At 46.4% G+C, this 24,172-nt stretch overlaps 1 protein-coding gene across 4 annotated transcripts in view; it reads right to left on the reverse strand.

Moving 5' to 3' along the window:
* The window catches only part of PTPN3 (protein tyrosine phosphatase, non-receptor type 3), a 158,342-nt gene continuing 135,822 nt past the window's right edge, over window positions 1,653-24,172 (reverse strand). For all 4 annotated transcript variants that reach the window (XM_005684284.3, XM_005684283.3, XM_005684287.3 and 1 more), the window contains 7 exons: window positions 20,106-20,196; window positions 19,771-19,832; window positions 17,676-17,822; window positions 9,384-9,512; window positions 8,288-8,433; window positions 7,691-7,826; window positions 1,653-5,262 (listed from right to left, as the gene is read on the reverse strand). In XM_005684284.3, the coding sequence (XP_005684341.1) occupies window positions 5,185-5,262; window positions 7,691-7,826; window positions 8,288-8,433; window positions 9,384-9,512; window positions 17,676-17,822; window positions 19,771-19,832; window positions 20,106-20,196 (789 nt within the window). In that variant the 3' untranslated portion in view covers window positions 1,653-5,184. The remainder of the gene's footprint in view (window positions 5,263-7,690; window positions 7,827-8,287; window positions 8,434-9,383; window positions 9,513-17,675; window positions 17,823-19,770; window positions 19,833-20,105; window positions 20,197-24,172) is intronic.

Raw genomic sequence — 24,172 nt, forward strand, 5'->3', positions numbered from 1 at the left:
TAGGAGGAAGTGGATGGCAAGAATAGATACTATCTTTTACATAATGGTTAAACATTTAATGAAATTGGATGGACCACATGCTGAATGAGGATATGGCCATAGAGGCAATGGTGGGAGAGTGCCAAAGGGTGAATGCTGTTCCTTGTTGCTTTTCACAAAGTCGTATAAAATTGGGAAGAACAGGGCTAGAGCCAGCCAGACTGCAGCAGAGATGGAAGACAATCCTGCTTTACTAAGGGAAGCACTGGTTGGAGCCTGTGCTCAAAACTGATTAAGGTCTTGAAGTACAGACAACGCCAATTGCCTTTGGCCAAACTGCAGCTATTAAAAACAGTGGCCTTGAAGTGGGAGACTGGCGGCAGCAAGCCACTGTCAAGAATTCTTTGCCAGAAAACACAAACCAGTAGCTCCAAAGATCAGGTGTTACCCTCCTCCCTCAAACGTCTTGGTCAGGAGGCCCTAGGTCGCTATCTTTAAGCTGAGATGAGGCACAGGAAGAACAGAGAACATTGGGCTAGACCAGATCTTTGGCTGTGGGTACTTGGTGGAATTCTATTGGCAGAAAAACTATAACCCTTGGTTCTCCCCAAACTACCCCAGAAGTAAGGAGGGCTACAAAAGCTCTGCAGTCCCACCTTGGATATGGCCATGAAGGTCAATGGCAAGGAGGCCCTCCTGGAGAGTGGGACTGCGATGGCAGGTGGCTATCCAAAGGACTTGCTGGCCTGCCAGAAGCATCTTCACTATTCCTGCAGTGGGAGTGGCTAACCACCTGCAGTAGGGTTTCCTGTTCATTGAGTTTTCAATGGCTGTTTGCCTGTTTCTACTTCACTCCTGTTTATGGGATGCATTGGGAGGAGATAACTTGAGTTCATAGGTCATCAGACCACAAAAGCTGACAGAGAAGACCACAAATCATCCAAACAAGATTTTCATTGTAGGTCCATGCCATATCTGGAAGGGGTTTACCTGAGGGGAGAGGAGGCATGGGCTCCACATGAGCTAAGAAAAGGTGACACCAAAGGGCTGAGCTATGGCAGAGATCACTAATTGTCCCTCAAGCCCATTCTTTCCTTGTTCCTCAGAAATAGAACTCCTGAATTTCAACTAGGCACATAGCATCTGGGAATAAAAACTACCCTTCCCAGACTTCTGTGTGGTAGGTATTTCCCTGTACGTTCAGATCAGTGAAATGTACAACATCCACATGACATACGCTAAGGAACAAGTCTTGCTTTTCTCCTCCCCTCTCCTCCAATCTGTCCGCTGGAATGTGAACGTGGCTGGAGCCGTCATCACGGACCTCAGTGTAGATGGCTGCATACTGGGGAGGGCCGAGCAACAAGTCAGAAGGAAGCTGGGACCCTAGGGATCATGGACCCACCTGGCAGTTCTGCACGGTAGTGGGCAAGAGATTTCTCCTTTGTGTAAACTACTGTTGTCATGACAGCTGAACTTGATTCTGATCTAGAACCTGCCACACAGGTCAAGGCTGCCCGTGGTCACACTTCTGACCAGAGGGAAGGTAGAGATGGGCACAGAGCAATCTCCTCCAAGTGGGTTAACATTTACTTTAAAAAAACAAAGCAAACAAAATGAGAAAACACCTCCAGAAAATCAGACATCAGAATAAAAGTATCAACACACAATAACAGTGTTGCATAGTTTGAATGTTTTTATATTGATCAAATTGTATTTCAGCAGAGTCACTGTAAGAACAGGCCAGAATGAAAAACATTCCAAATTTACAGACAAAATATTGCTAATCAATTAAGATACTTTTCAAAACGACACGACTTAACACAAATCTCTTGGTTGTTCCAGATGGAACGTGAGTTATCAGAGATGCTGGACAGCCAGACTATCAGACCCCCCGCCCCTGCTTGGCTCCTCAGACTAAGGTCAGACTCTTTGCCAAGAGCTGAGGGACCAGCTCTTGGAGACAAGTTCTAGAAATGTGACACATCTCCCTCTAGTAGCTTACTGGAGGCTTGGGCTTAGGATTAATCTCGATTCTCTGGAACACAGACTCCCAGAATGGTAGCCTTGAGGGCTCATCTAGTCCAGCCCAACCTCCCTTTCACTGATGAGGAAAGAGGGCCAAGGGTGACGTGTCTTGTCAAAGTCTAGTCTGGACCCACATCCTGCCTCTAACTGCCTCTCCCCATTGACCCTGCCTCTTTGATGCCTCTAGTTCTATGATAACTTCTATGAGAAACAAAAAAACGTCAACCAGCAACTGCAGCAACAGCCTCTATGCTCGTCTCAAAGCAAAGTGAAAAATGAAATTACTGTGGTAGGAACTGAAGACCAGCCCAAGTTTGTTCTCTAACCCTCCTGCCCCAACCGAACTGAGTTGAATCTCCTCTTCTGGAAAGTCAAACAACGTCAAGTGCAGGTTCTAAGGAGTGACACCAGGAGAGACCTCCCATCCTATGTCTGCACACTGATGTCTAATTAGATCTTCCGAGAGCACCAGAATGCAGGATGTAAATGTCTTCTCCATGCATACTCCAACTTCCTGGACAAACTATTTATCCTGATTTTGATGAAGTTCTTCACTTACAGCTAATAAGGGCTTCTTAGGTCCAATTGAGGAAGTGTATAAGGTAGTGAAGCCGAAATCTTGAACTCCCCAATTTGATCAGTAGTATCTATAACAGGTACTTGCACATTTTACTCCTTTTGATAATTCTCTTGTCTTGTCTTGTTCTTCCCCAGGGTTGCATGGATTTTGTTCCTGGTAACATCTGCTGAGTCTGAACTACTGGCTTGCACAGTGGCGGAAAAAGGCTGGTGGCAATCTTTGGTAAACTTTTGAGAAATTGATTTAAAATAATGGCAGCATTTCTGCAACCATATTAAACAATGCGTTTCTTAAAAAAACACACACACACACAAAAACAAATCTCTAAACTCATTTAAACTTCGCAAGCTTTTTATACACAGGGTGATGACGCCTTTTTTTTTTTTTTAATCAAATGGCAACGATTTGCTCAATATCCTGATGGGGTTAATTTACTTCAGCCTCTTTTTTGGTGCCTTGCTGATGGAATTTTCTGAGTCCAGATTGAATAGAAGTAGTTGTACGATATTCCTTTGTGCCCTTGGTTCTCTTGAGAATAAAAGTGATTTCCTCTTATAAAAACCCCAGTGATTCTACTTCTGATTCATGGATTTGGGGGCTAGTCACTAATAAATTAATTTTTCCAAGTAATGCATCCAGAGCAGAGTCAGATTCCAGCTGATGAAAACTTTAATAGCGTGAGCTCATTCAATCCTCATATTTGACCTAGAGTCCTCAGTATTATCTAGTTCGCCTATTTTACAGATGAGAAAATGGAGGTAAAGCTTTCAGGTGACTAGGCCCAAGGCTAGCTGTTGAGTGGAATCAGAAACTAGATCCCCCAGCCCTTAGCGCCAAGCCTTGCTGCTACACTCAGCTAGCTTGGCACCATGCTGACAAGGTTGGGGCTTCATCATCTCCTCCTATTGCCCAGTGTGGGTTATGACCCCGTACAACAGCTCCCCCAACCCCTGTCATTTAAGAGTAAAATGTCAGTGGGGAAAAGATGGAAAGAATGCAGTAAATACGCTAGGTCTGGAGACAAAGAACTTTAGAAACCTGGCCCCTACATAAAGATCTTTACCCATCTTGTGACCAGGAAGCGTTTTGGCTCAATTGGTCTGGAGTTTGCTAAACATCAAAACGGCCTAATTTCAGTGCTCTGTAACATGGAACCATCCTTTTTCTATAAATCCCATCAAGAAATTGGATACTTAGTTGGCTGCTTCTTCTGAATACATAAAACCACTATTTCAAAATACCACACTCGAATTTTCACGTAATTTATTTTCCTTAAATAATAATTTGCTACAATCCTGGCACAAGTTAAAAAAAAAATTAACACAGTATCAACAAAGGCAGAATTCTTTAGGACAATCAAAATCTTGGTGTACTTAGAATAAATTAACATCAAATTGTGTTTATATTCAGATAGTCTGATCCTCTCCTTTGAAATGAAACGGAGACCATTGTAACTAGGAGTGAATGCACACATTTGTTCTTCTATACAGAGACTCATTCTTTATATAAACTCAACTGTAATTCGAATCAAGTTAGGAATCCTGAGAGACACTCACCCGTGGGCGCGCACACACACATACAACACACACACACATCCACAGGCAACCCTCTCGAAGCTGGGTTCCCCATGGTTCAATGTCTGGATCTTTCCTCAGAAGGGCCAACGATTCTGAATATTTAGATGACGTCCCATCTCCCCTCAGGAAAATCGTAATGGTTCAAGTGTAATAGATCGAAGTAGCAGCAATCCATGTATTAGATTCAGTAGTGGATGATTCCAGTCCTGGGCGCTGGGTGTGCAGCAGGAGGGAGGCAGACACAAGAAGCACCTGCTCCGAAAGCTAACACTGGGGCGACGCCGGGAGTCCTCGTTCTCAGAGTCTCAGCTGAAGACTCACCTGAAACCTGCACTGCTCGTCTGGTTCAGGCACTGGTGGGAACCTGAGGAGGGTCACTAATGCAGGGAGGAGGCAGGGCACGGGGACACGATTCTCAGAAATGCCAATGTCAGACGTGGCAGGGAGACTGGACAAAGGAAGAGAGGGCACAAGGGCACAAAGGCACTGCTCGTTCTCTGCCTGACACCCCATCCCCTGCCACTCAGTACTTTCATGGGGTGCCCCTGAGCATCATCGAGGCTGGTGAACACTGTTTCAGCTCCGCCCAGACCCACGGAAAGCTCAGCTCTTAGTCCTAGACCCGTATACACACAACGCATCCAAGTAACTCTGAACAGCCATACCATCTCGCTTCTGGGAGGCCCACAGCATGGCTGGTGCCCTCTCCCAACTGCCCAAGGATGGTTTACAGGAATATGGAGATGAAGAGAGGGGAAGGCATTAGGACAGGCCCCAAACTGAGCTCCCCTTCTGCTTAGTTCTCTCCAGAGGAGGCACGGGCCTGCATGATGCTATAACCGCATGCGTTATCTACACAGTTCTTATGTACACGATACCTTTTTTTTTTTTTAATAGAAATTTAAAGTGCCTGGGTCAAATGTGCTCACTCCTTTCCCACAGCTTACAGGTTCCTCTTGCTGCTTCCAGAGAGAAGGAGCATGCCCCGGGGAAAGAGGAATGAACGTCTTCACAGCAGTCTTAACTGGGATCCAGCATCTGGACTAAGCCTTCTTCATAAACGCGAAGAATTGCTTCACACACAAACTTGTACTGGCTCTGGGGAGGAGAGGAAAGCCCGTCAAGCCAGCAGCTCCACAAACACAGCCTCTCACCCCAGACAGAGTTATTCTTTCACCTCATTCATAAACACCCTGAGCTCCAGCTCAAGTTGGGCCCAGCCCTGGGTTACATCCAGGGGCACAGAGTGGAGTGAACACACCTATGAGTTCATTGTTCTGCGTGACAACTCAGCCAAGGGGGACCAGCAGTCTGGGGAAGTTCGGGAGGGACAAAGGTTGCTGGAGGGTGGCCCTTCCAGATGCACCAGTGTGCGGCTCTGACAAAGATGCTCGCTCAGAGGAGGAGGGTCAGAGCAAGGTCAGGGATCATGGTCCTTGCGTGGAACACCTGGGTGTGGGGGGACTGGAGGGAGGCTGCAGAGGTAGGCTGGGACCTCATTGTGGGGGACCCCTGCACTGGGGTCAGGAGTCTAGACTTTGTCTTTTTGAAAGGACAGCCACTGGAAGTCGCTCTGCAGGATATGGTTCTTTTCATTAACAAACACCTGAGACTATTTGAGGGATGTGTTCAGGGTGAAGGAAAGCCTCAGACTGAGCTGCACCAGCTAGGAAAATGTGTCCAGAAGATACACTTGAAACATTATTTTTTTAACTAACAATGAGGTCCTCCATACCACAAAACTGGGCAGAGAATAGTCTTAACAACTTTTTTATTTTCTTAACCAGATTTCTTGGGTGTGTGCCTACCAAGTCGCTTCAGTCGTATCCGACTCCTTGCAACCCTATGGACTGTAGCCCAAAAGGCTTCTCATAGAAGGGATTCGCCAGGCAAGAATACTGGAGTGGGTTGCCATGCCCTTCTCCAGGGGATCTTCCCGACCCAGGGACTGAACCCGCGTCTCTTGCATCTCCTGCATTGGCAGGTGGGTTCTTTACCACTAGGGCCACCCAGGAGTGCACACGAATTTAAGACAAGAGCTCCTATGATGACCTAGTGGGGTCGGGATAGATGGGTAAGTGAGAGGGAGGGGATATTTGTATACTTATAGCTGATTCATGTTATTGTACAGCAGAAACTCACACAATATTATAAAGCAATTATCCTCCAATTAAAAATAAAAATAATAAGAAAATAAATAAAATAAAAACAAGAGCTCATAATCATTAGAGAGATCTTACGACCGTAGGCCATGAGCCTGTGAGGATGCAGAGCTGTGTGCAGGCCCCACTCTCTTCTCTGCTAACTCCTCCTCACCCATCAGGGGCGGGGTGGGTAGGTGTGGGGGTGTGTGGGGTGCTCTGGAGGCCTTGGCTCTAGAAAGCCCTGCCTTTCCAAGTCAGCTTCAGATACTCTTCCTGAATTCTCAGGCTCCCCTTGGACTTCTCCTGCTGCTGCTGAGATTCATAGTTCACTGAGGCAGTTCTACTAGATAAAAGCTCAGGCCTCTCCTGTTAGTGCACTACCTGTTGAAGGGATGAATGAATGAATAGGGGGTGGTCTTCATTTTGCAGATGGGGACACTGAGGCTTAGAGAGGTTAAGGGACTATTCAAAGGTGGCCCTGTACATGGGGAGAGTGAATTGTGTACTTCCCCAGAGCCCCCTGCCCCTTTTGTAGATCTAGGGGAAACCAGAATATTTCCTCTTTTTTTTTGGCCTGCACCATGAGGCACCTTGGAGAAGGCAATGGCACCCCACTCCAGTACTCTTGCCTGGAAAATCCCATGGACGGAGGAGCCTGGTGCACTGCAGTCCATGGGGTCGCTAAGAGTCAGACTCGACTGAGCGACTTCACTTTCACTTTTCACTTTCATGCATTGGAGAAGGAAATGGTAACTCACTCCAGTGTTCTTGCCTGGAGAATCCCAGGGACAGGGGAGCCTGGTGGGCTGCCATCTATGGGGTCGCACAGAGTCGGACACGACTGAAGCAACTTAGCAGCAGCAGCATGAGGCACCTAGATCTTAATTTCCTAGCCAGGGATTGAACTCCCCTGCATTGGAAGGCAGAATCGTAACCACTGATTACCCAAGAAGTCCCCAGATCATTTCCTCTTAAGGACACCGGCAGCTCTGGGTACCAAGAGGAAGACAGCCCAGAGTGGGAGAGAGCAGGGCCCTGTGAAACATCTAGGTGGGTGGGGTGAAACCCTCAGGTGACCTTGCTTACTTCTGACAGACAGGCGATGATGGGTCAGGGGCTTGACAATGCAGAGTGCAATCAGGGCTGCTCCCTGGTCAGCAGGGAGCAAGAGGCTGTCAGGAAAAAACTGTGTGGCAGGAGAAGTGGAGGGCAGCAAGCCACAGAGGCCAGATGGGGTGGGTGTTGGAACTGCTCAGCCCCTGACAAGCTCTGTGACCGCGTGCGAGTGACTCAGTCCCGTGGGGCCTTGGCCTCTTGACTTGCAAAGCCCTTTGTACAGGCCTGGCCACTGTTAGTATTTTTATTATTAGATTTCTACTCACTGATGTCTGCACCATCATGGCACGCTGGTCTCGCATTTTCCGAACAATATCCAGTGGGTAAATGGGCAGGTTCCTCTCGATCAGGCACATGGCTGTTTCCATGGTGACCAACACACCGGTTCGACCTATCCCAGCACTGGGGGAAGAGAAGCAGAGGCAGAATTTGCTCAGACAGCATTTATGCACAGCCCAGCTCAGCTCCTCGTCAGTTCCCACTTTTACTCAGACGGAGTTCTCCTCCCTGACCTTCAAAGGACATGGAACTTTGAGCTCTGGGCATGCTCCCAAACAAGCCAGAGGCTTAAAAAACCAATGGGAAGAAATATCCATCTTTCTGTGCAAACTCCACCCCCATCTCCTGCACATCTACCACAGGAACAGAGGGAAAAACGAGGTAGGGACTCTGTTGTCCAGTTCTATGGTGCAGTCAGAATTTGTCCAAATCTTTGGACAGAGTGAAGACAGAAAGCAACCAGAGCCTTGTAAGCGTATATTGAGTCTTGTGGGATGTAGGTGGGTTTGATGCCTGCCAACTGTCTCCAGGCCTTGCCCAAGGAGTTTCAGTATTGGTAAAACCAGGTCAACAAGCCACAGTACCTGCAGTGAACCAGGACAGGCTCACCGTCCACTCTCAGGGACCGCACATAGTTCACAAATTCCAGAAAGTCTGAGGAGTCATCGGGGACGCCATGGTCTGGCCAGGCCACGTACTGGAGATGGGTCACTGTGTGTTCCTCCCCGGTCTGCAAAGGGGCAGGGGAGCCTCACTGAGTCTATCTGGACTGGTGGGCAGGAGCACCCCGGCCCCTTCCCAGCCTCCAGCCAGTGAGCTCCTGTCTCTGGATGCTCTTCTGCCCACTGGGGATCTCCCGGCCTTGAGTCCTGCCCACTCCCACCCACCCACCTCCCCAGTGCTCTCAGGCCGGCCCTGTCTCTAGGACTCTGCGGAGGCCACCTCCTGCCTGATGGCTCTGCACCACTTCTGCCCACAGCCATCTCTTCCTGGTTGCTCCCGTGGTACTTGCTGGCAAGGCCACCCACATTGGCTTTTTTTTAATGAGCAAAATATACATAACAAGAAGTCTACCATTTTAAACATTATTAACTGTATAGTTCAGTGGCATTAAGTACATTGGCAAAGTTGTACAACCCTCCTCACTCTTCCTAGAAACTTATCAGCTTACCAAACTGAAACACCGTGCCCATTAAACACTAACTCTTCGTCCAACAGCCTTGCAGCCCTGGCAACCGCCATCCTACTTCTGTCTCTGTGAACTGACTACTCCGGGAGGTCACATGGTATTTGTCCTTTCGTGTCTGGCTTCTTCCGCTCATTAAAACGTCTTCTAGGTTCAGCCATGCTACAGCATGGGTTAGAAAGAATCTCCTTCTCTGTGGGGGGACTAGGATTCCACGGTACGAATATACCATGTTCTGTCTACCTGTTTATCTGTCAGTGGACACCTGGGCTGTTTCCCCCATATGCTGTTGTGAATATGCTGCTGTGAACATGGATGCTGGTTCTTTTCTAGGCAACCTTGCACATCTACTGAAATGCTCACCGGCAGAAAACCCAGACTGACCCAGAAGTAGAGGCCTCCCCGGGCCCACGGTGGATGCTGGTTTAGCACCAGCCTTTAACTCGCGCCTTCCCGGGTCCCCCCACAGCTCCTGCCACACGGGCCCCGCTCACCTCAGTGTTGGTGACCAGCATTTCCCGGAACACGTACGCGATGGTGCAGTCCTCTGACTGACAGCGGATGTGAAAGCTGCCGTGTTCCATGACGTCGGGGGGATTGGGCCAGTACTGGTGACATTTGGTCTGCAAGGGAATCGCCGGGCAGGAGTTAGGCGGGGCTGTGGCGGTGCTTGTGAGTGGTTAACCGGACAGACGGGTCGGACGCTGGGCTACAACTCTCTCACTTGCGCTAGATGCTCTGAGAGCTGCTGTGGGGGAAAGAAACTCGGGCGAGGCCGCTCTGCCCTGTGTCTGTGCTGTTCAGGAGGAGGGGTCAGTCAGCCTGCCAGGGGCCAGGACACAGCTCTCATCCCCGCTGGAGCTCCAGGAGGAACGCACTGACTCTCCCTCCTCATCACCGGGTCCAACTGCTGGAAGGACAGGAGAGCCTCAGACAGACGTGAGAGGCCTTGACTTAGGAGCAACCTCTGCCCCCCACCCTCCCCACTGCAGGGCCTCTGCCCCTTCCCTGCTCTCAATACCCCCTTTTACCTCATCCCTCCTTCACTATCCGCTCCTTACCCGCTTGAGGAGGAAGGCCTCGAGGCACGGCCGCTAAGAGTGCACATTTGAGAGCCAGATAGAATTCTGTTAGGATTATTCTCTCCTCTCTGTGAGCCCCGTGACCTCAAACTTGCTACTACTTAACCTCTCTGATTTCCACATTCTTCACCTGAAAGGACGGCACCTACTTCCCAGATGGTGACAGAGGCTGGGGGTGATGGTGTGCAGTGCCTGGCTCACCGTGGGGGAGGTGGGGACAGGTCAGTGGCCACCGTCATCACTGTTGTTGCTACAGTCCCATGAGCGCATTCACATATGACTCATACGGAACCGACGCTCAGCAGACGGCAGAGGAGGAACTCGGGCTCAGCGGGACTCAGTGAGCTGCCCCCGGTCTAGGCGGCTGTGCTTCCCCACAGGTGGACTGCCCCCTGCCCCCACCCCTCTCCCCCAGTCTCCTCTTCCCCCTTCCAAATCCTAGGGCTTCCCTGGTAGCTCAGCTGATAAACAATCTGCCTGCAACACAGGAGACTCCCATTCGATTCCTGGGTCAGGAAGATCCAGTGGAGAAGGGATAGGCTACCCACGCTAGGTATTAGAGACTTCCCTGGTGGCTAAGACAGTAAAGAATTTGACTGCAATGTGGTAGACCTGGGTTCGATCCCTGGGTTGGGAGGATCCCCTGGAGAAGGGAACAGCTATAGACTCCAGTATTCTGGCCTGGAGAATTCTATGGACAGCACAGCCTGGTGGGCTACAGTCCATGGGGTCGCAAAGAGTCGGACACAACTGACTGACTTTTCACTTTCACTTTCTAAATCCTGCATTCTCTTTCCTAGCAGTCTTGCTCCTGCCTCTGGCCTCAAAGCAAAGTTCAAGGTCAAGCTGCCTATCCCATCATCGATCCATCAGTCAAATTCTGACTCATTCAAAAAATGTTTTTTTCTCTCCAAGCTTACAGCTTCATCAACTTGGGTAAAAATTATGCTTACTTAGAGTGAAGAGGGGGTATAAACCCCCTGAAAATTTGAAAACGCACAAAAATTTGAAACAGCTTTCCTATTTTTATTTTCAAACATCACAGTGAATGTTTGGAATTAAAGCATGCTGCTGGGAAGGTGGAGCTAAGAATTTACTTGCAAATGTTAAACCTGGGGGTTTTGGTTCATGACCACTTCCCAATTCCTCTCAGACACAAAGGAAGGCTGTCTGTAGAACCTGAGGCAGAGTGGATACCCACCAGGCCTGTGCCCATTTCCTCCTCTGCACAAGGGGTGTGGCTCTCTGCTGCAGGCTTCCTGGGGTCCTGCCCACAGGACAGCTGATGGGAACCTTCTGTCTAAAGTGATGAGCCCATTCAGGGCAGAACCACAAGTATCTCTATTTCTAGAGACTCCCAGTGAATCTGACCAGAACGGGACTCTCTTTACTTCTCGATCAAATCTAGATTTTAGGTTGATTTGGATCTCAAACCATTTGGGGGTATAGAGGAAAAAGCAAGAAGTCTGTGGAAATTCTGAATTTCCCTCCTGGTTATTAAGTTCCACTAACTGTGCCATCCTGGCCAAGATACTTCACTTTTTTGATCCCTGGTTTCCCCATGAATGCTGCTGCTATGGGAAGGGATGATGCTAATGACTTTTTTCTTTTTTTGGCTGTGCCTTGAGGCTTGTGGGATCTTAGTTCCTTGACCAGGGATTGAACACATGCCTTCTGCAGAGGGAAGCATGGATTCCTAACCACTGACCACCAGGGAAGTCTCTAATACCTATTTTCTTTTGATTGGTATATGCTAAGCACTAAATGGTGCTTTTTATGGACATTATGTTATCTGGGCCTCAAAACAACCGTATGAGGTAGATAATGTCACTGCCTCTGTTCTGCATAAGAGTAAACTGAGGCTCAGAGACTGAATCTGCTTGTGTCCTGTCCTACAGATAGGAAGTGGGGCATATGTAGATGTCTGTTTCAATGGAAGGACTAGTCTCTATGGCTCTGTTTCCTCTTGGAGGAAATAATGGACCTGAAGAGAGAGCACAATGGAAAACGTTTTGGGTGGGAATAAAAAGAGAGGGCAATGAAAGCGAGCCCATGGTGGGAGTGCCTCCCAGACCCTCAGCCTCTGGGGGAGGCTCTGTGCACTTGACGTGAGAGCAGTACAGAGCGGAGAGGAAGATCCCACTAGCTCTCAGGCCCACGGGGAGGCCGCTCAGCTAAACGCAGAACAGGGGAAAAAGCAAACAGGACACGCTGAGAACCTCATCTCTCAGGAAAGCAGGGGACAGAGCTGCTGGCCCAGGAGGACTGGCTCCTAATCCGGAGGAACTCAAGGACAGTGGTGGCAACCAGATAAGAGACCTCGGGACAAAAGGCTCAGGTCAGCTGAGACTCTGTAACAGGAGAGGCAGGAAACATGTAGTAGCCTGGATTTGAGAAGAACAGGCTTCCAGCCACCCATAAACAACAGAAGTCAGTTCCTGGGGCCAGAGATGGCGAACGGAATGCTCTGACTCATGGGAGATGGAGATCTCTAACGCAGGAACCTGAAGGAACCAGCCGGAAGGGGTTCGATTAGGAAGAAAGGGCCGGGAAACAAACACCACCCACCCTTCCCCCCCACCCCGCCCCACAATGCCCTGGGTCACAAGGAGACCTCGGAGGAGCTCATGTTCAGAGCGGACTCCAATCAGGACAGAGCAGGAGGGGCAGGACTCTCTAGAGCAGCTGGCGGAAGTGAGGCCTCCTGGGTGAAAGAAAGGGCCTTTTCTCCGCTGGTGTGGGCAGAAGGAAGGGAAGGGGCTGCCATCGGGGCAGATCATCTGTCACCAACCACCCCTGCTGGGGCTCCCTTGACTCCATGGAGAACAATGGCCGTGCAGCTGGGACGGGCCAAGACAACCAAGAAGGGGAAAGAGCGGCCCGACACAGGTGAGGAGAAAGCGCCCGGCTGCCCTGTGGGTTCAGGTGGTGGCTCTGAGGAAGTGCAGGGTCGCTGAAGACCTCCGGAGCTCGGGCAGTAGCAGCTCCACGGGCAGTTTCTGAGAAAATCTGGAGCATTCAGCACCCCTCCCCCCCACTGCCAGAGTCACAGAACAGACACGCAAACACAGCACAATTTCATATGCGGAGATTCTGGCGACAGCAAGGCTGTAACCATGCTGTCTTGTATCTATAAAATGCCAGAATGGCCCAGATCAAGGCCTGCAGAGTGTGGGATTGGGCGGCTGCGACCCGGCGCAGTAGGCGCCGGCGGCTGCGACCCGGTGTGGGATTGGGCGGCCGCGACCCGGCGCGCTAGGCGCCGGCGGCTGCGACCCGGTGTGGGATTGGGCGGCTGCGACCCGGCGCAGTAGGCGCCGGCGGCTGCGACCCGGTGCGCTAGGCGCCGGCGGCTGCGACCCGGTGTGGGATTGGGCGGCCGCGACCCGGCGCGCTAGGCGCCCGCGGCCGCGACCTGGCGAGCTAGGCGCGCGCGGCCGAGAGGAGTTACACTACGTCCGAAGTCAGGGGCAGCGGCCGAGTGCGCCAGGCTGTGATGGCGCAGGAACAGCCGAGAGGAGCTACTCCGTGACCGAGGTCGGTGGCGGCCAGGAGAAGACACCCCACGTCCGAGGCCAGGGGAGGAGCCCGAGAGGAGCCACCCCGCATCTAGGTCGGGGCGGTTGGGAGAAGCCACCTGGCGCCGGAGGCCACGGGTGGCGCCGGGAGGAGCCACCCCACACTGGAGGCCAGGGGCGGCGCCCGAGTCCAAGGGCGGAAGCTGGGAGGAGCAACCAGAGGTGCTGGTGGCCGTGCGGGCGTAGGAGGGCCTAGAAGAGCTATCCTACCTTGCAGGTCAGGAAGGGCGGTAGTAAGGAGATACCCCTCGTCCAAGGTAAGGAGCAGCGGCTATGCTTTGCTGGAGCAGCCGTGAAGAGATACCCCACACCCAAGGTAAGAGAAACCCAAGTAAGACGGTAGGTGTTGCAAGAGGGCATCAGAGGGCAGACACACTGAAACCATACTCACAGAAAACTAGTCAATCTAATCACACTAGGACCACAGCCTTGTCTAACTCAATGAAACCAAGCCATGCCTGCGGGGCAACCCAAGACAGGTGGGTCATGGTGGAGAGGTCTGACAGAATGTGGTCCACTGGAGAAGGGAATGGCAAACCACTTCAGTATTCTTGCCTTGAGAACCCCATGACCAGTATGAAAAGGCAAAATGATAGGATACTGAAAGAGGAACTCCCCAGGTCAGTAGGTGCCCAATATACTACTGGAGTTCAGTGGAGAAATAACTCCAGAAAGAATGAAGGGATGAAGCCAAAGCAAAAACAGTACCCAGTTGTGGATGTGACTGGTGATAGAAGCAAGGTCCGATGCTGTAAAGAGCAATATTGCATAGGAACCTGGAATGTCAGGTCCATGAATCAAGGGAAACTGGAAGTGGTCAAACAAGAGATGGCAAGGGTGAACGTTGACATTCTAGGAATCAGTGAACTAAAATGGACTGGAATGGGTGAATTTAACTCAGATGACCATTATATCTACTACTGCGGGCAGGAATCCCGCAGAAGAAATGAAGTAGCCATCATGGTCAACAAAAGAGTCCAAAATGCAGGACTTGGATGCAAGCTCAAAAACGACAGAATGATCTCTGTTCGTCTCCAAGGCAAACCATTCAATATCACAGTTATCCAAGTCTATGCCCCAACCAGTAACGCTGAAGAAGATGAAGTTGAACGGTTTTATGAAGACCTACAAGACCTTGTAGAACTAACACCCAAACAAGATGCCCTTTTCATTATAGGGGACTGGAATGCAAAAGTAGGAAGTCAAGAAACACCTGGAGTAACAGGCAAATTTGGCCTTGGAATGCAGAATGAAGCAGGGCAAAGACTAATAGAGTTTTGCCAAGAAAATGCACTGGTCATAGCAAACACCCTCTTCCAACAACACAAGAGAAGACTCTACACATGGACATCACCAGATGGTCAACACCGAAATCAGACTGATTATATTCTATACAGCCAAAGATGGAGAAGCTCTATACAGTCAACAAAAACAAGACCAGGAGCTGACTGTGGCTCAGATCATGAATTCCTTATTACCAAATTCAGACTCAAATTGAAGAAAGTAGGGAAAACTGCTAGACCATTCAGGTATGATCTAAATCAAATCCCTTATGATTATACAGTAGAAGTAAGAAATAGATTTAAGGGACTAGATCTGATATATAGAGTGCCTGATGAACTATGGAATGAGGTTCGTGACATTGTACAGGAGACAGGGATCAAGACCATCCCCATGGAAAAGAAATGCAGAAAAGCAAAATGGCTGTCTGGGGAGGCCTTACAAATAACTGTGAAAAGAAGAGAGGTGAAAACCAAAGGAGAAAAGGAAATATATAAGCATCTGAATGCAGAGTTCCAGAGAATAGCAAGAAGAGATAAGAAAGCCTTCTTCAGCGATCAATGCAAAGAAATAGAGGAAAACAACAGAATGGGAAAGACTAGAGATCTCTTCAAGAAAATTAGAGATACCAAGGGAACATGTCATGCAAAGATGGGCTCGATAAAGGACAGAAATGGTCTGGACCTAAAAGAAGCAAAAGATATTAAGAAGAGGTGGCAAGAATACACAGAAGAACTGGACAAAAAAGATCTTCACGACCCAGATAACCATGATGGTGTGATCACTAACCCTAACTGCACAGGTAGGGAGTGACAGAGCAGGAACATGAACTCAGAAAGCATGGCCCTGGCATCTGCCCTCTTACTCAGGACACCAGGGAACAAGACAGGTGCAGGTGATCCAGAAACACAGAGAGTGCATATAGGACTGTGAGCCAGCTGGCATTCCTGGAGTTCAAAAAAGGCCCCAGTAACTTCACTGCCTTTCCAAAACAAGATCAGAAAATCACACACAGGCACACAGAAACAGAATATTAACAAAAATTAAAAACAGGCAAAAAACAAGACTCCCAGACAAAGGGATGCCATAGACCTGTTGCCTTGTGATTTCAGCAAAGCCTGAGAGTTCTCACAGTAACTAGGTAAACCAGATGCAGAGACGGCCAGGGCTGGAAGCAGAGCTGGGAGAGTCAGCAACGAGTATCTGCAACACCTTTGACTCACAGCATCCTAGAAGGAGCTTCTGATTGTCTCTTGAGGGCCTTTATATTTTTAAACAGTGATTTTATGTGAAGAGATTCTGATCAACACTATAAGTGACAAGAAGCCAAGAGTGAGGGCCGAGGTGAACAATGACAGATGGGAAGGCCAAGCAGCGTGAGGCACACAAAAGGCCAGATCTGATGGCAAATCCTCCCAGGGATGATAGCGACGGACACACACACACAGCTAATGTTTGCCAGACACTGTGACAGACAGCTCTCTAAGCTTTCCATATATACTGTCTCAGTCCCCACAAACCCTCTGAGACGGCACCACTATCTGCAGCTTACGGACAGGGAAGCTGAGGGTCAGACAGGTTAAGTATTTATAACTTGCTCCAGAAGAACCTGTTCTGAACCCACAGAGTCTGGCTCCAGAGCCCCACCGATATGCCACAGTGTAGGTCTCAGGAGTCAAGTGTATGAGTACAAAATGGGGAGACTTACTCCACAGCAAGACTGAGACAAAGACCAGACAATTTCTGCTGACCACCCACTTAATGGTGGTCCAAGATTATCTTCAGATATCTGAAAGGGCACTGCATGGAAGAGAAGGGCCACTTATTACTGTGTCTTCCAGGCAAGAGAAGCTGGTGGGGTGGGGTTCAAAGCGGTGTGGATTTCAGTTCATTATGAAGAGGGATTTTTTGTTTTTTTAATCAGAGCTGAATAACCCATGGATGGACCCTGGAAGTGTTTTAGCCAAGGTGGGGAGCCATCTGCCTGGGACAGCCTAGGTGAACCCACAAGGCTCTCCAGAATTAGCAGGAACCCTGATTTTGCTCTTTGGGGTGAGAGTATAGACTGATCTCCTCAAACGTATGATCCATTCTGATTCTATACTCTGACTTCTGGCACAGATCCACCTGGCATTCTGAACTATATACTGAGGACAGGCCTGGGAGGAAGTGGCACATAGATCCCTTAAATATTAATTTATATTTGATTTCTGAATGTGTTTCCAGATGAACATTTCATCATGAAGATATCTAGATGCAGACAGAAGTTAGAGAATTCATGCTACACAGCACTCCCTGCACACTGACTTCAGTTACACAATCAGCGATCTGTTCCTGTGAAACACACGTCAGGCTGAACACAGCATGCTGCCATTGCTCTTCTAATTAAGCCCTTCTTAGCTTTTTTTTTTTTTTTTGCATCAGGTTTTGCTGTAACACAAGCAGAGGTAATTTCTCCTACTTTGTATTCCATTGTGAACCTGGCCCTTAAACACTGCTCTTCTGAGGATCAGCACGTATCCTAGGTGGGTGAGATCACAGCTAACACAGGAGTTCTGGGGCAGGTGAGGCAAGGGAAGCGCCTTCCAGCTTGCTGTAACAGATCCAAGGCAGGAATGGAAGGGGCTGTCTGATCACTGCTTAGCTCGGAAAGGCCAGCAAGTGGGAAGGAGGAGGGCTGAGTTTCTCATCCCTGGAGCTGTCCGTCAGGAGCTGTGTACAGATTCATGGGTCACCAAGTGGGCTGGACTGGGCAACATTTCCGTAAGGCCTTTTCCAGCTCTGAAGTTCGCGTTCTGGCAGAGCGTAGAGTGACGCACGCCTGTCTGGAAGTCAAGCCACTTACCCGGCCTCGCTCGGTGAGAGTCGTCAACATGACGATGAGCGATAACTTCTGGTCCCAGACCACTTGCCAGAACTGTGCACAGGTATGTGGCAGGGGTCCCTGAGCGGCAATGTACTTGTTCACAAGGTGAGCAGCAGGAATTTCCATCTGGCAGGAGATGGTTCAGGCATTAGAATCTGTTACTGCCACAAGGTGGACAGGGAACTGCAGCTCACACACTTCTAGCTGCTTACCGTCAGCACACCAGAAGAACATTTCTACCAAATTTTGGTCAATAAGAATAATCAAAGGAAAAGCTACTTTAGAAAATGCTTCAAAGGTGTTTGACAATAATGTTAGCTACTCAGGATAAAACTTTGTGAAATTCAATAGGTGATAATCAGAAGTGGACCTATAAGATGAAAGAGTTTAAATGACCTTCTCTGCTGTATCCTAAATATAATCAATATTGGGAATCTGCATTTTCAGCGACCCATGCCAATCCTTATGCCCACAACTTTTCATATGCAGGGTTTTCTATCAAAATATTTTCTTTAAAGCATAAACCACACAGGCTTATGCCACCAACTACTGTTACACTTTGCTTTCTGCATGGCTGCCAATGTCTGCGCCACTCAGCTGATCAATTTTTCTCCCCAGCTTCACTGAGGTATAAATGGCAAATAAAAAAGGTATATATTTAAGGTATACAACATGATGGTTTGATATACATATACACTGAAATGATTATCAGATTCAAGTTTCTGAACACATCACCCCCTCACAATAGTTACTGTCCGAACTGATAAATGTTAAAATGTTAAAATAAGTGCCACTGTCATCCCTCTCCTACCCTGCTCTGCTTTTACTTCTAAACTAAGTCTTTTCTCTTTTTTTATTTTTAATTATTTATTTGGCCGTGTCCAGTCTCAGCTATGGCATGCAGGATCTAGAGTGTGCGAGCTTATTAGTTGGCATGTGGGATCCTGCTTTCCCCACCAGGGGTTGAACCTACATCCCCTGTATTGGAAGCCAGACTCTCAACCACTAAACTGCGAGCAAAGTCCCTAAACTAAGTGTTTTCTGTAAAAGAACACTCAGAACTGGCTGAGCTTTGGAACAGCACAGCAATTCACTCATTCTTAGGTGGGGATAGTAGATGGAGATGCCTCATTCACGGCTTGGTTTGTGCTTTGTTGGTGCTTGGTTAATGGCTTTCTCAGCCCTGGTCTTGGCCACTCCCCACCCCTGAGTACATGGTCTTACTGCCCCCACCATTTCAGTGCTCTAATCACAGGACACCAGAAATGCTGAAAGTGAGGGTCAATGAATCTCACAGATGCTTCGGAATGAGTAGAACCACTGATGAGACCCATTCTTGCTGGTAGTTATTGACATCATGCTATAATCTGAGAACTTGAGAAGTCCTCTGTTTATTTAGATCAGATAAACAGTGAGCTGAGGGCCAGATTTAAGTGCTGCACTGAGAGCTAACAGTATTTTTTAAAATATTTTTGCATGGTTGCATTTGAAATGGTATATATAAGTACCTAATTAATATCCTCAATTTTGTCTCTTGGCTTGCAGAGACCAAAATATTTTCGGTCTAGCCCTCTACAGAAATAGTGTGCTGAGCCCTGGTTTAGATGAAGAGGCTGAGGTTCAGAGAAGCTAAGTTGCCCAAGATGCATTTTCACGGTGAAATGAATACTTTCCCCACGACAAGTAGAAATTTTGGACCTTTTGTTTTGGGGCTATGGTGGTTTTATTTTTAGGCAGGATGTATAGTAATCAGATTGGGGGGAAAATACAGAAAGTTACAAATGTACCAATGGTCAAACAAAACACCTATAGGTCAGCAGTTGAGGACAGAAGGCTGAATTTTGGTCTCATCTTCTGTTAGCTTTAAGACTTTTCAGATGATTCAATCTCTGAACCTTAGTGTCATCCTCTGTATAATGAGACTATCCTGCCTTTCCTCAACGGCTGCTGTGGTGCTGAGACAAGACAGTGAATAGGAAAGCAGTTCGCCGACTGCAAAGCACCACGCATGTCACTGTCACGCTTGTTACAACGACTAATGTGCCTTTTTTCGTGATCCGGAATTCTAACTTACGTTCACATAACTCGCATTAATGTAATCTTCGTTTCCCTGCAACAATACCCGGGTGGTGTCATCTGTGGAGGAGAAAGAAATTTACTGATTATTCGGAGTGTTATTTTTACCAGCCCAAGTAAACAAGGGTTCAGTTCCCAGCCCATCTGCAGCCCTCGCCTCATTAGCATAAACACTATTCCCCAACTGTTCCGAGTTTGAAATGGCTGCAATAAAGACGGTGGTGTTTACAGACACACTGAGAGTCGTTCCAGAATACCAGACAATCTGTTTTAAAAAGGGAAACATTATCTCAGTGTGTGTGGGGGGAGGAGGCATTCATGCCAGATACTCACAAGGCAGTACATCTTTATATCGGTTTTTGTCTAGATTTTGAGGCAGCTTTGCAAACGTGATGGCCAATCCAGGCTTCTTTCTATAGAGTTGCTATATGACAAACAGGAAGTGAAAAAAAAAAAAAGGAAAAAACAGCCATGAAGAATGTGAAAACATACTCTAACAGTAAAGTTTACCATTCACAGCAGCCAAATCTTAACATTTAATAGTGGTTTTATATATTAAGAGAAAAATCTTCCCAGTAAGAAATTCTGTAATCCCATGAGAAACTGACTAAATTCTTCAATATATATGGATTTTTTTTTTAACATGAGACTCTTGGGGGAAAAAAGTCATAGGAAGGAGTGTGAGTCACAGATAATGGATCACAGTAAGTAAAACTTCATCTTCGTGACAATTATTTGACAAGAACTAAAAGCAAGTAGAGGAAAAAAAAAAGAGTTCTGACTAAAAATTAAATAGAAATCATTTACATTAGTCTAAAAACATTTACCTCCAGTTTAATGGAGTGAACCACGTTCTTTGCCAAGAACAAGAGGATTTTCATTCATCATTTCAGAAGTATACCTCCACAGTAAAAACATTTATTTCAATACATAGTAAACTTCAATTAAATATTCCTTTAAGGAGGTATTTCCCTATGCATGCAATCACTAGCAAAAATTCAGTTAAAACCCTCACTGCATATCTAGAAGCACATAATAGACACATTTGTACTGTACCTGATGTCATCTTAATAACAGCTCTAGGAAAGGTATTTAATAGTATTCTTATTTTGCAAGCAAGAGACACAGATGAAAAGCTTGGCTCAAGATTACAAAGGAGAGGCTGAACTCTGATCTGACTTTAATGCTTGAGCTTTTCCCTTTGAAAAAGAAAGAAAGATAGCACTAAGTCATGTCTGACTCTTGTAACCCTACAGACCTGCAGGCTCCTCTGTCCATGGAATTTTCAGGAAAGAATACTGGAGTGGGTTGCCATTTCCTTCTCCAGGGGATCTTCCTGATCCAGGGATGGAACCCGAGTCTCGTCTCCTGAATTAGCAGATGGGCTTTTTACTAGCTGGGCCACCAGGGAAGCCCCAAGACACATCTATTCCTTCCCAAAGTTTCCTCCTGCCCTTTTGAGTTCTCTTTTCTACACATCTGTATCTGCCACTTTGAACTAGAGTGTGAAACAATATTCACCAGTGGTTTTAGTTAACTTTGTGGGAATTCTAAAAGTTTTTTTTTTTTTCTCAGTGTTGGAAGTGACTTTTTGGAGAAAACTTGAAAAATTCAGACTAATATAAACCAAAAAAACAATCAGTAACTTCACAACCCTAAGATATCTCTTTCCATCTATTTTATCTGTTTTTCATGCACACATGTATACAAATGTATGTAATTATATGTGTGACTACACATAATACACAGATACATTACTTTTTTAAAAACAAGAAATGAGACAATGTATATTAGCACTTCCTATATTATGTTCTATGGAACCCAAGTATTCTAGAAAAAACTATACTAGGTGGTGCTTAGAGTAAGTTTCAAGGTCAAGGAAATTTAGGTAATACTGTAAGTCATCTTATATTCTATGAATCTCTAACTTGGCAAGTCCTGCAGTGCATAAGCTTATTTAATTCTGATTAGAGCATTTCTCAAGCTAACTTGGCCATGGAGGATCTCATGTCTCACAAGAAGTGTTCTGGGAACTATCACCATATTTTTGAAGGCTGTTTCTCCTAGTTATTATATAATGCCTAGTTTCCTGTGTCATTTAAATACTTGAAATATTCTCTATATACATGATTTCAGCTAGCTCAACAATCTGTAAGTTTTCAAAGTTTAACTTTTATTCCACTTCTTGATTGAACTGTTTTCAGTTGTTTACTATTAAATATTCCCAGGAACAGAATTACTGAATTAAAGCATATTTTTGAGGAGATATGTATGTATATAGTGCAGTTGTCCTATAGGGGAATATGAGAATGGTTAGTTTGCCAAATTGCAGCCAGCATCATCAATTAAAATGTGCTTGCAATGTGAATAGAGAGGCAGAACAATGTCTTTCCCTGTATATTTTTGCATATTTTGTATTTTTTATTTTATAAACCAGCTTTTGTTGGTCTTTTTTTTTCTCTGATTAGTTCTTTTATTAAACAGACAATCTGCACAGGAGACAATTAGCAGAGAGATTTTTGGTAATGATAATTATGTCTCATACATTTACCAAATGTTCAGAATTTCCAGTATTTCCCTAAGCTCAAGTATTAATCATCTTTACAATTTCAGCTCCTAACAATCAAGTAGCCACTGAGCAACTTCTTAGATGTCTATGAGCTTTAATGGACTCTCCAGGCTCCTTCTAGAAATACATTCGTGATTTATTAGAAGTTTTGGTTTGATTCCGGGAGAAGGAGAATATCTGAGTCAGTCAATTCCCCTAAATGTCATTTTGGTTCTAACTTCATAGAAGTGAAATCTAATTGAGTGAATATAATCAGTAATGCTAACCTGGAGGCAGGAAGTTTTTCTTTTCCAAATAACAAAAATGTAAATGTAATCAACTTGAGATGGTTTAGTGGAAAAGCATAGATCTAGCAAAGGGCTTTAACTGCAACAAGTTTATGAAGTATCTCAGCAGTAAATAAGTGCTGATAAGATTATAGAGTATTAAAGCAAAATAAAAAATAAAGTACTATAGAACTATCTGTAAAACTTTAAATGTGCACACCCTGGACTTTTATTTGACAGAAGTGCATAAAGATACATATCAAAGAAATTTATCTGCATCAAAATATTTTCTTATTAGTAGAAAACTGGAAACAGCCCGAATATTTCCTAATAGGGAGAAGTGTCAACTTAAATTATGATACCGTCATACCACAAATTATGTGCAAGTAACAGAATAAGATGGACTAAAAGTACAGATTCAGAAGGATATCCCCTCATCTATTTAAGTGAAAAATGCAAGTGGCAGAATAACAGTGATGATCCCACTTCTATACATAGCAGCGTACGTACAATGTGTGTACAGTGTATGTATGTGCACTTACATACACGTGTGTATAAAATTTGCATGAGCAATAGAACAACTATGCAAGGATACACATCAATTTATTATTTGTAAATTATAACAAGTTAAAGGAGATTTCTGAATTGCTTGAATTATTACAATGTGAATGTTTAAAAATTCAAATGAAAGAAGAAAAAGAGCTACAACAAAAGAAATTTTATACAAAATTGGGTAAGTAAAGGTAAGTTTTTTTTGTTTTTTGTTTTTTTGCCTTTAGAAGGATTGACAACATACTCATTTTTATGTCTGCCTTGCCAAGGCTAATACTGAATGCTCTTCCCACTGGATTGCTTCAGTCCTATTCACACACTTAGTTTCTGAAGGAGTTAGCAGTTGCTTTTCAAGTTCTTTTAATTTACTGACTCTTCTCCAGACTTTGTACATTGTGTGGCACACTGCCCAGAGGAAGAGTGGTCCAGAGTGGACAGTGATGTGTTAGAAACACAGGTATGTCTTTCTGCAAGAATCAGGGATGGGAGAAAATGAGCTGAAGACCATTAGGCAGAACTTGAGACATGGCTCTTTCAAGAACTACTCGTTGGAAAGACACAGTTTGTTTTGTTCATTCTTGGGCTAAAGGTATGTGAAGCAGGCAAGAACTGCCAGTTGTTAGGATCCCTTCAATTCTGCCCTAGAATGGGAGCAATCAGGAGGCTGAGGAAGGTCATAGGCAGGGAGGGTTGTAAGACCACTTAGTTTTTAAAAAATCTTAATTTTTAATGTCCTCAAGTGCTTTGTTCTCATCATTATCAGAGTATAATTCTATGTGTTAGTTGCTCAGTCATATCTGACTCTTTGCAATCCCATGGACTGTAGCCCTCCAGGCTCCTCTGTCCATGGAATTCTCCAGGCAAGAGTACTGTGGTGGGTTGCCATTCCCTTCTCCAGGGCTCTTCCTGACCCAGGGATCAAACCTGAGGATCCTGCATTGCAGGCAGATTCTTTACCATCTGAGCCACCAGGGTCTAGTTCTGAGTAATTGTGAAACTAAGGGTGAATTATA

The sequence above is a fragment of the Capra hircus genome, chromosome 8 (genome assembly GCF_001704415.2).
Source record: "Capra hircus breed San Clemente chromosome 8, ASM170441v1, whole genome shotgun sequence".
NCBI classification, from domain to species: domain Eukaryota; kingdom Metazoa; phylum Chordata; class Mammalia; order Artiodactyla; family Bovidae; genus Capra; species Capra hircus.